The sequence below is a fragment of the Eptatretus burgeri genome, chromosome 6, assembly GCF_056783735.1.
Source record: "Eptatretus burgeri isolate ZD-2024b chromosome 6, Ebu_testis_v1, whole genome shotgun sequence".
In the NCBI taxonomy this organism is placed as follows: domain Eukaryota; kingdom Metazoa; phylum Chordata; class Myxini; order Myxiniformes; family Myxinidae; genus Eptatretus; species Eptatretus burgeri.
In genome coordinates, this window is record NC_140966.1 from 111636224 (window position 1) to 111650531 (window position 14308).

General features: G+C 43.3%; 2 protein-coding genes across 5 annotated transcripts in view; both read right to left on the bottom strand.

Moving 5' to 3' along the window:
• LOC147025627 (uncharacterized) overlaps nt 1–14248 on the bottom strand; it is a 37835-nt gene extending 23587 nt beyond the window's left edge. Inside the window, exons 1-2 of one of the 4 annotated variants that reach the window (XM_085886821.1) lie at nt 8562–9485; nt 7345–7443 (exon numbers count right to left, since the gene is read on the bottom strand). In XM_085886821.1, the coding sequence (XP_085742947.1) occupies nt 7345–7391 (47 nt within the window). In that variant the 5' untranslated portion in view covers nt 7392–7443; nt 8562–9485. Of the gene's footprint in view, nt 1–7344; nt 7584–8561; nt 9486–14045 lie in introns of those variants that run through there. The other 3 variants (XM_085886820.1, XM_085886822.1, XM_085886819.1) reach the window with 3 other exon arrangements.
• On the bottom strand, nt 9657–13823 carry CGGBP1 (CGG triplet repeat binding protein 1). Its single transcript, XM_085886795.1, has one exon. The coding sequence runs from the start codon at nt 13621–13623 to the stop codon at nt 11731–11733; it is 1893 nt and encodes a 630-aa protein (XP_085742921.1). The 5' UTR covers nt 13624–13823; the 3' UTR covers nt 9657–11730.
• Nucleotides 14249–14308: the final 60 nt, after the last annotated feature.

Consider the following 14308-nt stretch of genomic DNA (forward strand, 5'->3'; position numbering starts at 1 on the left):
GGTAACCTTCACTGATTTGCGTGTGTGCTTGCTTGGTTAATGGTAATTTTTACTGATTTGCGTGCGTGCTTGCTCGGTTACGGGTAATCATTACTGATTTGCGTCTGTGCTTGCTTGGTTAATGGTAACCTTCACTGATTTGCGTGCGTGATTGCTTGGTTACGGGTATTCATTACTGATTTGCGTGCATGCTTGCTTACTGGTCGTCTTCACTGATTTGCGTGTGTGCTTGCTTGGTTACTGGTTGTCGTCATTGATTTGCGTGCGTGCTTGCTTGGTTACGGGTCATCATCAGTGATTTGTGTGCGTGCTTGCTTGATTTCTGGTAGTCTTTACTGATTTGCGTGTGTGCTTGCTTGGTTACTGGTCTTCTTCACTGATTTGCGTGCGTGCTTGCTTGGTTACTGGTTGTCGTCACTGATTTGCATTCATGCTTGCTTGGTTTCTGGTAGTCTTTACTGATTAGCGTGCGTGCTTGCTTGGTTACTGGTAATCTTTACTGATTTGCGTGTATGCTTGCTTGGTTTCTAGTAGTCTTTATTGATTGGCGTGCGTGCTTGCTTGGTTTCTGGAAGTCTTTACCGATTTGCATGTATGCTTGCTTGGTTTCTAGTAGTCTTTACTGATTTGCGTGTATGCTTGCTTGGTTTCTGGAAGTCTTTACCGATTTGCATGTATGCTTGCTTGGTTTCTAGTAGTCTTTACTGATTTGCATGTATGCTTGCTTGGTTTCTGGAAGTCTTTACCGATTTGCATGCGTGCTTGCTTGGTTACTGGTAGTCTTTACTGATTTGCGTGCATGCTTGCTTGGTTACTGGTAGTCTTCACTGATTTGCGTGTGTGCTTGCTTGCTTACTGGAAGTCTTTACCGATTTGCGTGTGTGCTTGCTTGGTTACTGGTAGTCTTTACTGATTTGCGTGCATGCTTGCTTGGTTACTGGTAGTCTTCACTGATTTGTGTGCGTGCTTGCTTTGTTATGCGTAATCTATACTTATTTGTGTGCGTGCTTTCTTGGTTACTGGTAGTCTTCACTGATTTGTGTGCCTGCTTGCTTGGTTACTGGTAGTCTTCAATGATTTGCATGCATGCTTGCTTGGTTACTGGTAGTCTTCACTGATTTGTGTGCCTGCTTGCTTGGTTACTGGTAGTCTTCAATGATTTGCATGCATGCTTGCTTGGTTACTGGTAGTCTTCACTGATTTGCGTGTGTGCTTGCTTGCTTACTGGAAGTCTTTACCGATTTGCGTGTGTGCTTGCTTGCTTACTGGTAGTCTTTACTGATTTGCGTGCGTGCTTGCTTGGTTACTGGTAGTCTTCACTGATTTGTGTGCGTGCTTGCTTTGTTATGCGTAATCTATACTTATTTGTGTGCGTGCTTTCTTGGTTACTGGTAGTCTTCACTGATTTGTGTGCCTGGTTGCTTGGTTACTGGTAGTCTTCAATGATTTGCATGCATGCTTGCTTGGTTACTGGTAGTCTTCACTGATTTGTGTGCCTGCTTGCTTGGTTACTGGTAGTCTTCAATGATTTGCATGCATGCTTGCTTGGTTACTGGTAGTCTTCACTGATTTCCATGCGTGCTTGCTTGGTTTCTGGTAGTCTTTACTGATTTGCGTGCGTGCTTGCTTGGTTACTGGAAGTCTTCACTGATTTGCGTGCGTGCTTGCTTGGTTACTGGTAGTCTTCACTGATTTGCGTGCGTGCTTGCGTGGTTACTGGTAATCTTTACTGATTTGCGTGCGTGCTTGCTTGGATACTGGTAGTCTTTACTGATTTGCGTGCGTGCTTGCTTGGTTACTGGTAGTCTTCACTGATTTGCGTGCGTGCTTGCTTGGTTACTGGTAGTCTTCACTGATTTGCGTGCGTGCTTGCTTGGTTACTGGTAGCCTTCACTGATTTGCGTGTGTGCTTGCTTGGTTACTGGTCGTTTTCACTGACGTGCATGCGTGCTTGCTTGGTTTCTGGTAGTTTTTACTGATTTGCGTGCGTGCTTGCTTGGTTACTGGAAGTCTTCACTGTTTTGCGTGCGTGCTTGCTTGGTTACTGGAAGTCTTCACTGATTTGCGTGTGTGCTTGCTTCGTTACTGGTAATCTTTACTGATTTGCGTGCGTGCTTGCGTGGTTACTGGTAATCTTTACTGATTTGCGTGCGTGCTTGCTTTGGATACTGGTAGTGTTTACTGATTTGCGTGCATGCTTGCTCGGTTTCTGGTAATCTCTATTGATTTGCGTGCATGCTTGCTTGGTTACTGATAGTCTACTGATTTGCGTGCGTGCTTGCTTAGTTACTGGTACTCTTCACTGATTTGCATGTGTGCTTGCTTGGTTCCTGGTAGTCTTCACTGATTTGCGTGCGTGCTTGCTTGGTTACTGGTAATCTTTACTGATTTGCGTGCGTGCTTGCGTGGTTACTGGTAATCTTTACTGATTTGCGTGCGTGCTTGCTTTGGATACTGGTAGTGTTTACTGATTTGCGTGCATGCTTGCTCGGTTTCTGGTAATCTCTATTGATTTGCGTGCGTGCTTGCTTGGTTACTGATAGTCTACTGATTTGCGTGCGTGCTTGCTTAGTTACTGGTACTCTTCACTGATTTGCATGTGTGCTTGCTTGGTGACTGTTAATCCTTACTGATTTGAGTGCGTGCTTGCTTGGTTACTGGTAGTCTTCACTGATTTGCGTGCGTGCTTGCTTGGTTACTGGTAGTCTTCACTGATTTGCGTGTGTGCTTGCTTGGTTACTGGTAGTCTTCACTGATTTGCATGCATGCTTGCTTGGTTACTGGTCGTCTTCACTGATTTGCATGCGTGCTTGCTTGGTTACTGGTAGTTTTCACTGATTTGCGTGCGTGCTTGCTTGGTTACTGGTAATCTTTACTGATTTGTGTGCATGCTTGCTTGGTTACTGGTAATGTTTTCTGATTTGTGTGCGTGCTTGCTTCATGGTAATTTTTACTGATTTGCATGCGTGCTTGCTTGGTTCCTGGTAGTCTTCACTGATTTGCGTGTGTGCTTGCTTGGTTCCTGGTAGTCTTCACTGATTTGCGTGTGTGTTTGCTTGGTTACTGGTAATCTTTACTGATTTGCATGTGTGCTTGCTTGGTTACTGGTAGTCTTTACTGATTTGCGTGCGTGCTTGCTTGGTTAATGGTAGTCTTTACTGATTTGCGTGCGTGCTTGCTTGGTTACTGGTAGTCTTCACTGATTTGCGTGTGTGCGTGCTTGGTTACTGGTAGTCTTAACTGATTTGCGTGTGTGCTTGCTTGGTTACTGGTAGTCTTCACTGATCTGCGTGTGTGCTTGCTTGGTTACTGGTCGTCTTTACCGATCTGCGTGTGTGCTTGCTTGGTTACTGGTAGTCTTTACTGATTTGCGTGTGTGCTTGCTTGGTAACTGGTCGTCTTTACTGAATTGCGTGCGTGCTTGCTTGGTTACTGGTAGTCTTTCCTCATTTGCATGTGTGCTTGCTTGGTTACTGGTAGTCTTCACTGATTTGCGTGTGTGCTTGCTTGGTTACTGGTAGTCTTCACTGATTTGCGTGTGTGCTTGCTTGGTTACTGGTACTCTTTACTGATTTGCGTGTGTGCTTGCTTGGTTACTGGTCGTCTTTACTGATTTGCGTGTGTGCTTGCTTGGTTACTGGTAGTCTTCACTAATTTGCGTGTGTGCTTGCTTGGTTACTGGTAGTCTTCACTAATTTGCGTGTGTGCTTGCTTGGTTACTGGTACTCTTTACTGATTTGCGTGCATGCTTGCTTGGTTACTGGTAGTCTTCACTGATCTGCGTGTGTGCTTGCTTGGTTACTGGTTGTCTTTACCGATCTGCGTGTGTGCTTGCTTGGTTACTGGTAGTCTTTACTGATTTGCATGTGTGCTTGCTTGGTTACTGGTCGTCTTTACTGATTTGCGTGCGTGCTTGCTTGGTTACTGGTAGTCTTTACTCATTTGCGTGTGTGCTTGCTTGGTTACTGGTAGTCTTCACTGATTTGCGTGTGTGCTTGCTTGGTTACTGGTACTCTTTACTGATTTGCGTGTGTGCTTGCTTGGTTACTGGTACTCTTTACTGATTTGCGTGTGTGCTTGCTTGGTTACTGGTCGTCTTTACTGATTTGCGTGTGTGCTTGCTTGGTTACTGGTAGTCTTTACTGATTTGCGTGTGTGCTTGCTTGGTTACTGGTAGTCTTTACTGATTTGCGTGTGTGCTTGCTTGGTTACTGGTAGTCTTTACTGATTTGCGTGTGTGCTTGCTTGGTTACTGGTAGTCTTTACTGATTTGCGTGTGTGCTTGCTTGGTTACTGGTAGTCTTCACTGATTTGCGTGTGTGCTTGCTTGGTTACTGGTAGTCTTCACTGATTTGCGTGCATGCTTGCTTGGTTACTGGTAGTCTTCACTGATTTGCGTGTGTGCTTGCTTGGTTACTGGTAGTCTTTACTGATTTGCGTGTGTGCTTGCTTGGTTACTGGTAGTCTTCACTGATTTGCGTGTGTGCTTGCTTGCGCGTTTTTTTGAGAGAAAGTGGATTATGGAAGAACGCAGAGATTAAAGGTTAAAGAAACCCAACTGAAGGAGTCCCACACAATGCATCTTTCCTCTTTATCCACGAGACATATGGAAAGGACTAACGAACACACATCCTGTTGAAATAACTGCCTTAGGATTGCTGCATGTTGTTTGCCATTGCCTTGGAGGCATTCGGTTTTGCACAACTGCAACTATATCAAAAAATATATTTATTACAAAACCAGGACAAAATTTATGGAAACTAAAATGAGCAAATGAACAAACTTGCCATTATTTCATGGAAAAAACATTGAAATAATCGAGATGGTCGAAAAACCTCGGGTGATATCTTTATCTCTGCCCCAAAAGGTCGACGGAGGTTATGTTTTCACCCGTTTGTCTGTCTTTGAACAGGGCATCTCAAAGATGTGGACGGATTCGGCCGAAACTTGGTGGACAGGTTGGGCATGTCGCAAGGACGAATTGATTCGATTTTGGTGAAGTCTAGTAATTCAACTAAAATGGCACTCGGTAGAGCGCATACCTCCGCCACGCAATGCCTGATCCACGAGAACATATCGGGCCCGATACATTTTTGAAATATCATGCTATACAGTACTTTTTCGCTTTCGGCTCTTTCTCTCAATGGTGAAGAATTACTTAAAAAAATTATCAGATTCGGTTCTTCACCAAAATTTAATCAACTCTTTCTTGTCACACACAACATGTCCACCAAGTTTCATTCGGATCCGTCCATAATTATTGGAGATATCGTGCACACAGACAAACAAACAAACAAACACACAAAGGGGTGAAAACAAAACCTCCTTCACCTTCGGTGGTGGAAGTAATGAAGCGGCGTTGAGATTTGTGCGTGAGAGAAGCAGATGGCTCGGAGGGGTGGCCTTGACAAACCAGTTTGGTATTACATGTTTTTATTCCTACGCTTTTGAAGAAAAGCGGGAATATTGTGATTGTGTCCGTCCGTCCGTCCGTCCGTCTTCCCCTGTAACTCCTCCTACACCGTTTGAAATAGGAACTTGAAACTTTGGGACATAGTAGATATATGTATGGGAAAATGCACAACACTTTCGGATTTTTTATATGACCCCTAGGGGCCGGGCCAGAGGGGTTGGGGTCATGGGGGTCGATTAAAAAAAAAATTGTCTTGTAGCTTTTAAAATCAAACATATTCATGAGTTATACATTTAACAACATATCTTTTTAAACACATGATGATCAGAGGGTGCTTGGGGGGTCGGGGGTGCTTGGCGGATAGGGGGTTAAAATAGCTCCTCCTACACCGTTTGAGATAGGAACTTGAAACTTTGGGACATAGTAGATATATGTATGGGGAAGTGCACAACACGGATTTTTTTTTTGATATGACCCCTCGGGGCCAGGCCAGAGGGGGTGGGGTCATGGGGGCTGATTATGAATAATTATAATTAATATTATACACAGTTCATTCCTACGATTAAATTGATGCACAGTTCTATATTTGTGGACAGTGTTAAATTAATGTTTCATGAAATGTTGACATGCTTGCAATGACTTCTGATTTAGTAAACATAGTTAGTCTTTGGTCATAAAGCACATCAAATAGAAAAGAATAGTCAATCCATTTTGCAAGATAAAATTTCACCAAGCGTTAATGGGACAAATCAGTGCGCGCGGGAATATGCGATGGTGTGCCATCGACAACGTAGTTCTAGTTCAATTTGTAGTTATCCCACGCATTTGAGTTACCCTGCGTAGGCGAAGCGAAAAGCGGGGTTAAGGAATGGGTTCACTTCTTTGAATTTGTACCCATCATGCATGCGCAGAGAGGAGTGAGAATTGTTTACTCTGTCTGCCTGTCCTTAAATCAAACAAAATTGAAAATCATCCCAAATAGGAAACTGTTTTAAACTCACTCTTTTAAAGAACTTACTGTTTTTAAAGATGTCATAAAGGACACAAACAACAGGCATGAGTTACTAATGTAAGGTGTTAAATAAGGTGGTGTAAAAGATGCTGCATCATGAGCGGTAAACTTCCAGAATTCCTTTTTCTACAACCTTTAAAATCTATTTTATGCCAATTGAATTTCGAGTACATACTTGAACACTGTACACACAAATTGCCTTATTGGCAGTTTGCACAGCTACAAGCAGCACCACGACATGGCAGGGAATGCTATGAAGGTTAAACGCTAGATCACAATCAAGAAGCATATCTATGGCATCACCTTGAATAACCCCACTCCCTTGTCAATAGAAAATGCAGCATTTTCATCACTCCTGGGATTGATCTCCATCTGCCAGAAGACACTGTTCAAGATTCCAGGGTTCCACACCGTCCTCACTCGTCTACGGTGATCTCAACTACAAGCTGTGAATCCAAGGCAAAGCTTTGGAGACCTTCAAGGTAATGTCGCTTCGCATGTGATGAGAGGTAGATAACGAATCGTCCCATTCCTTTTCTGAACACCACCAGAGATGCTCAGGACCTGTGATACCAGCATCTTCTCAATCTCTTCTCGAACGTGGGTGTTGTTTTAATCGACCGGGAATTTCCTGCGACAATCTTGTCTGACAAAATTGGTTCATCTGAGCTCATCGGTCTTCCCCACATAATGATCACCATTCTCATGCAATGAGGCTACCTGATCCTCAACTCCTCGACATTGCAGCATCCAATTCTGCCATTTGATTGGGCTAAATGTAATCATCTCACAAGTGGTCATCAGTCGTGAAGTCCTCCAACACAAATGGCAGCACTTCCACTGTATCCAAGAAGTCTAATTAACCAAATTTGTGGCAGCCTTCACAACGCTCAGTTCAACAAACTAATCACTCACTTACCGGCACGGTTGAGGGTTCTCTCCAAATCTGGGAGGCTGGTGGTTCATGCGACGTTGGAGTCATTCGTTGAGGCGAATTCCCCATGCTAGATTCTTAAATCTTCTTGAGTTAATGAAAACCCAGAAAAGCATCGACCTCAGGGAAAGGAGTACAAAGATTATATACAACTCCTTTATCTCCAATTGTGTAACACACAATCTCTCCCACTCCAAACCCCTCCCATCGCAACCCACACAATCCCTCCAATCCGAACCCCCCCCCCCCCAACCATCATAAACCCCACCCACTCCAACAGTCTCTCCCACTCCAAACCCCTCCCAGCTGAACCCCCCACCCCAACCATCATAAACCCCACCCACTCCAACAATCACTCCCACTCCAAACCCCTCCCAGCTGGACCCCCCACCCCAACCATCATAAACCCCACCCACTCCAACAATCGCTCCCACTCCACCCCCCTCCCAGCTGAACCCCCACCCCAACCATCATAAACCCCACCCACTCCAACAATCGCTCCCACTCCAAACCCTCCCAGCTGAACCCCCCACCCCAACCATCATAAACCCCACCTACTCCAACAATCGCTCCCACTCCGAACCCCTCCCACTCCAAACCCCTCCCAGCTGAACCCCCCACCCCAACCATCATAAACCCCACCCACTCCAACAATCACTCCCACTCCAAACCCCTCCCAGCTGAACCCCCCACCCCAACCATCATAAACCCCACCCACTCCAACAATCTCTCCCACTCCAAACCCCTCCCAGCTGAACCCCCCACCCCAACCATCATAAACCCCACCCACTCCAACAATCGCTCCCACTCCAAACCCTCCCAGCTGAACCCCCCACCCCAACCATCATAAACCCCACCTACTCCAACAATCGCTCCCACTCCGAACCCCTCCCATCCAAACCCCCCCCCCCACCCCAACCATCATAAACCCCACCCACTCCAACAATCTCTCCCACTCTAAACCTCTCCCATCGCAACTCACACAATCTCTCCCACCCCAATCCCCCAAAATCCCTCCCATCACAACCTCCCCACCCCGACCATCATAAACCCCACCCTCTCCAAACCCCTCCCTTCGCAACCCACACAATCCCTCCCCCCAAATCCCTCCCATCTCAACCTCTCCACCCCAACACTCCTAAACCACTCCCACCCCAAACCCTCCTATCATAACCCACACTCCCTCTTTCTTATCAACCTACGTTTTCCACATTCCATGGGGAGTAATTCATCGGTAAAACACCAGCGCAGTCATCTTCGGAACCTTCCAGTCACCCCTTTTAGGATGAGCACTCCTGGAATAATGAAGATAACTTTGGGGGGAAAAAACATCTTCACCTTGTTGCAGAATATCTTTGTCTGGAACAATAATCTGAAACTATACAGTACTACACTCGAAACTACACTCTGAGGTTTCTGGATTTCAAACCAGACTGGTGAGTGAAACCGGTTTTATGAGTGCTCAACCATGCCACTTCCCTGAGAACATATTTCTGGTGTGAGCAGTAATTCTATTTGTCTGAAGGCCTTGGAGCTTCTGCATAACCAGGTGACATAGCTCGCTCTGAGGGCAGTTTTGGATGCTGTGTCCATAAATAATCTCCCTCTTTCCTTTTGGGATGCCAAAGCAGGCAAGGCATTTGCTGAAAGATGTATTGTAGACTCCTCTACTGCCTATTTCTACTGGAAAGAGGTTTGCAGACCATCCTCTATGTTCACAATCCACAATTAGGTCTTCATATTTGCATTTCTTTCTGGCATATGCATTGGACAGGTTCTCCTCCGTCTGGACTGTCAATTTAATAATGATGAAATTTTTAGTTGCTACCAAGTAGAGGGTGATGTCAGCTGTTTGGCAGTTTCCATGATTTGTGGAGGGAATACTATTGGCTTATGGTTTTCATCCATGAGAAAAATCAAATCGATAGCCTTCTGTAGGATGATGCCCCTCAATTTTAGATGAGCTGTGGAAGGGAGGTGGTCGTGGATAGCGTTGATGTGGCATGACAGCAGTCCTTTCTCTGGTGAAATGTTAATAAGGATAACAAGAAGGAACTTTGGCACAGGAGGAGGTCATTCGGCCCATCGTGCCTGCACTGCACCAACCCATGTATCGTCACCCATCCGTGCACAAGCTACCTGCAAGTTCTGCCAATATCAAGCTACGAACCAAGGCTGACGGTTTCACACGCCCAACAGAGGCCCACGGTTTCAAGCGCCCAACTATTTTACTTCACACACTTCATACATTTTATTTTACACTATTTTTCACATTTAATTTTACACATTGTATACACTTTATTTTACACATTGTATACACTTTATTTACACATATTTTATTTTACACACTTTATACATTTCATTTGACACACTTTATTTTACACACTTTATTTTACACATTTTCACCACTATATTTTACACACTTTATACTTTTTATTTTACACATTATATTTTACACATTTTATTTGACACACTGTATAGTTTATTTTACACATAGTATACACTTTATTTTACAAATTTTATTTTACACACTTTACACATTTTAAACACTTAATTTTACACATTTTATACACCGGATACGTATTATTTGATACACTTTATACATTTAATTTTACACATTTTATACACTGGATACATATTATTTGATGTACTTTATTTTACATATTTTTTACACTTTTATTTTACACACTTTATTCAATTTATATTGCACATTGTATTTTACACACTATATTTTACACACTTTATTTTATACACACTTTATTTTTCACATTTTATGCACTTTATTTTACATATATTTTACATTTCATTTGACACACTTTATTTAACAGACTTTATTTTACATATTTTATTTTACACACTTTATTTTACACACATTTATTTCACACACTTTATTCATTTTATTTTGCACATTTAATTTTGCACATTTTATACACTTTATTTCACATACTTTATACATTTTATTTTACACACTTTATACATTTTATTTGACACTTTATTTTACACATTGTATACACTTTATTTTACACATTTTATACACTTTATTTTAAATATTATATTTTACACACTTTATACATTTTATTTGACACACTTTATACATTTCATTTGACACACTTTATTTAACAGACTTTATTTTACACATTTTATACACTATATTTTACACATTATATTTTACATACTTTATTTTAGATTTTATTTGACACACTTTATAGTTTATTTTACACATTGTATACACTTTATTTTACATATTTTATGTACTTTATACATATTATTTGACACTTTATTTTACACACTTTAAACACTTTATTTTACACTTGATACATATTATTTGATACACTTTATTTTACACATTTATTTCACATATTTTATACAATTGATACATATTATTTGATACTTTATTTTACATATTTTATACACTATATTTTACATACTTTATACTTTTTATTTTACACAATTTATTTTACACATTTTATACACTATATTTTATTTTACACACTTTATTTTACACATTGTATACACTTTATTTTACATGTTATGTACTTTATACATATTATTTGACAAACTTTATTTTACATATTTTATTTTACACATTTTAAACACATTATTTTACACATTTTATTTGATACACTTTATTTTACATATTTTATTTTACACACTTTATACATTTTATTTTACACATTTATTTCACATACTTTATTTTACACACTTTATACACTTTATACATTATATTTAACCTCCGCCATCAAAGATGGACGGAGGTTACTGTTTTCACCCGTCTGTTTGTTTGTTTGTGAACAGTATTACGGAAAAACTCATGGACGGATTTCAACGAAACTTGGTGGGGGGGATTAGGTATGGTCCAAGGATCATGCCATTAGATTTTGGACTTGGTCCAAAGTCAAATATGGCCGCTATGGTGGCCATTTTGAAAAAAATATTTGAATTTTTGTTTTTGCATTTCTACGTGTTTTAAGTGATTTCCAACCCCCCCCAAAAAAATTGTTAGAGAAAAAAAAATTTAGCAACTTTTTTTTTGGCATTTCTACATGCACGTTGATCTAGTTTAGTTTATTCAATCGTGGTTCAGTAGAGTCTGATCCGTTTTGACCTACAATGAATAGGATATCAGGTTCACTTAAGTGACCCAGCAGTATTGGCGACGGAGGTTTTGCACTCTACCGAGTGCTCCCCCTCGAGTTTAAATACTTTATTTTACACACTTTATTTTTACATTTTGTTTTCACATTTTACACAAGGCCTTCCAGGTAATTGAAATTGTTATACAATCCTACTTGCTTTGCCATAAGCCATCTGCCCTTCTTGGACGTGTGTGTCTTTCAAGACCCACAACCCTCCCCCATAAAAGTTTTCCATTTAGGTAAGAAGTACCATCTGTGATCGAAATTGCTGTTCGATATCACCATTAAAGTACATCATGGCCATCATTTTTGCATTCGTCGGTGTCAAGCTATCTCTTCTGTCATTGAGCAGGTGCTTGCAACGTAAGAAGCTCCGTCCCACGTCGATGCTCACCGCCGGCATCCAAATTGCATCTCTCGCGATGGCCGCCAGATGCGGATATCGGCATTGCGTGGTCACGGACTTCCAGAAAGTCATGACGTTCACGTCCTCGGGGATTTCCTCAGCGTTTGACGCGTTGTAGGTGACCCACTCTTCCAAGATTTCAGGCGTAGGCTCATTCAAGCCAGGGATTTGTCGATAGTCTTCGATGTCGTGGGACAAGGAGCCGAGTTGTCGGGGGTCGAAGATCCTGACGGCTTTGTAGTATGAATAGGCAGGGTGCCGATCGATGTGCTCACAAAGCCTTCTTAATGACTCTTTGAAGACGTCGTTGAAGGACTTGATAGTCATTTGCTTTTCATTTTCTCGTTTCTTGTTCAGGTGGAGATCCGTCTCTGTGCCAAATGACGTTTTCTGAGCACCGGCACGTTGGTATAACCTCAGATGTTCAACCAAATTGTACACGGTGCACGCCAAGGGTTCATGAATCGCTCTGAGGCTGATCAAGGCCGTCATGAAACGTGCGCAGTTTTCTTTGATGAAGCTCATGTAGAGTTGAAGCTCAGCGAAGATGTCTTTGTTTCTTGTCATCTCGACGATCGTTTCCACCGCCGTGCTCCTGCCGTCCTCTCGCTTGAAGAAGACCTTGTAGTGGCGGAGATGGGTGGCGTGATAAGTGACCGCATCAAACCACGAGTTGCAACGAGTCGACACGGGTACCGGAGGAAGCTTCACCCGGTCTTTCGGCAGAAAGTCCCGAAGAAAGCGCAGGTAGCGAGCCTTGCGTGCCGCCTTCTTGAAGAAAGCCGACTTGATCATTTTGACGATGGTGACGACGTTTTTAAACTCTGGCCAATGCTGGAAAACTTCTGCCGACACGTTGATGACGTGAGCCAAACAGGGCACGTGCAAACTGTTGTGGAATATCGGTTGGAGGACATCCCGTGCCGCCTTCGTACAGTCGGCGGCGGAGTCGGTGACGACGGCAACGACGTCTTCAAAGCGGATGGCCACATTATTGACAGCTTGGATGATCGCTTGGCTCAGCGTGGAGTAGTTGCACACTTCCATGATGCAGACGTCAATGAGGTAGTAGGTGCCTTGCACCCCGGCGACGACGTTCGTGACGCTGTGGTCTCGGACGACGGTCGTCTCGTTCACGATGATGGACACCTTGGAATGTCGGACGATGCGCTTCAGGGCGGTGAAGTGCACTTCAAATTGCCGCGGCACGTACACTCTGCGCAGGGTCGGTGCCTGTGGCAGCACTCCCCCTTGCTTGCAGTGTTTCACCATGAACGGGCGCATCTTGTCCACCTTTTCCAGGGGGATATCAGCCAACGTGCACAGCCTCACGAAATCCAGGATGAACTCCTCTCGAAGATGTTTCGACTTGAAGCCCGAGGGTAAAGTGACCTGCCGTTTCCCCGCTCGCCGCAAAGTGACCTGCCGTATCCCCCCCGATTGGCGCCAACTAACCTCATTCTCAGCCTCGTCTCCCTCCTCCAGCTTGACGCTGGTCACCACGGGGAGCTTGGCACACTTGTTCTTGGCGTGCTTCTTGCTCAAGAGATGATCTTTGAGCGTGTCAAGTCTTTTGAAGTCGACGCTGTGATCACAGAATTTGCAGAACAGAACATTTCCATCCGCGTAGAAGTCATCCTCGTACTGCTTTGCCCTTGCCGAAGCGCACACGAACCCGATCGGTGTCTGCTTCTTCCTTTTCCTCGGGTTGAGGGATGCCATTCTCTCGACTCCAACGCGCTCTTTCTTCCTCACAGTCTTTTTTCCAAGAGGGCGAGCGTCTGCAAGCCGTCTCCACCATTTAAATCCGTCGCGGCGCCTCTGGGCGGTGTATCGTTCGAGCGCGCCGAGCCGGAAGTGCGGGGATCGTTAAACGAAAATAAAACGAAGATGTATTCCAAGGAAGTGTTGGCTCACGACGTTATTTTTATCCCGAAATAAATCATCTCTTCTTTGTGGTTTTATGCACCTTGAGGATTGGGGGGGGATGATGCCGAAATTAGTGTGTATATAAATATTTGTGTAGCGATGTTGGTTTCGTACTTTTTGAAGAAAAAAAAAACTATCACTTCGAACAGTTAAAAAAAATAAATAAATCAACATTCTGTAATCATGCGAATTGCCGGTGAACTCGGAGGACTGACCTTTCATGGCAGACAGAGGGGAGTAAGAATGTTCGAGAACAGGACACACACAGTCGAGAGGAAGATTAGAGGGAAACCGCAGGCGGGATGAGATAAACCCTCACATGAGATGGGAAAGATTTTTTTTTTTTTATCATGTTGACGTCACGGTGATTTTTAAAATAATCATGATTACGTCATGATTATTGGCAAGCGTAGTTTTGTGTTATTTGACGAGTGCCCACTGAACTGTTTTACCGCACAGCGACGCGCGGCTTCATTGC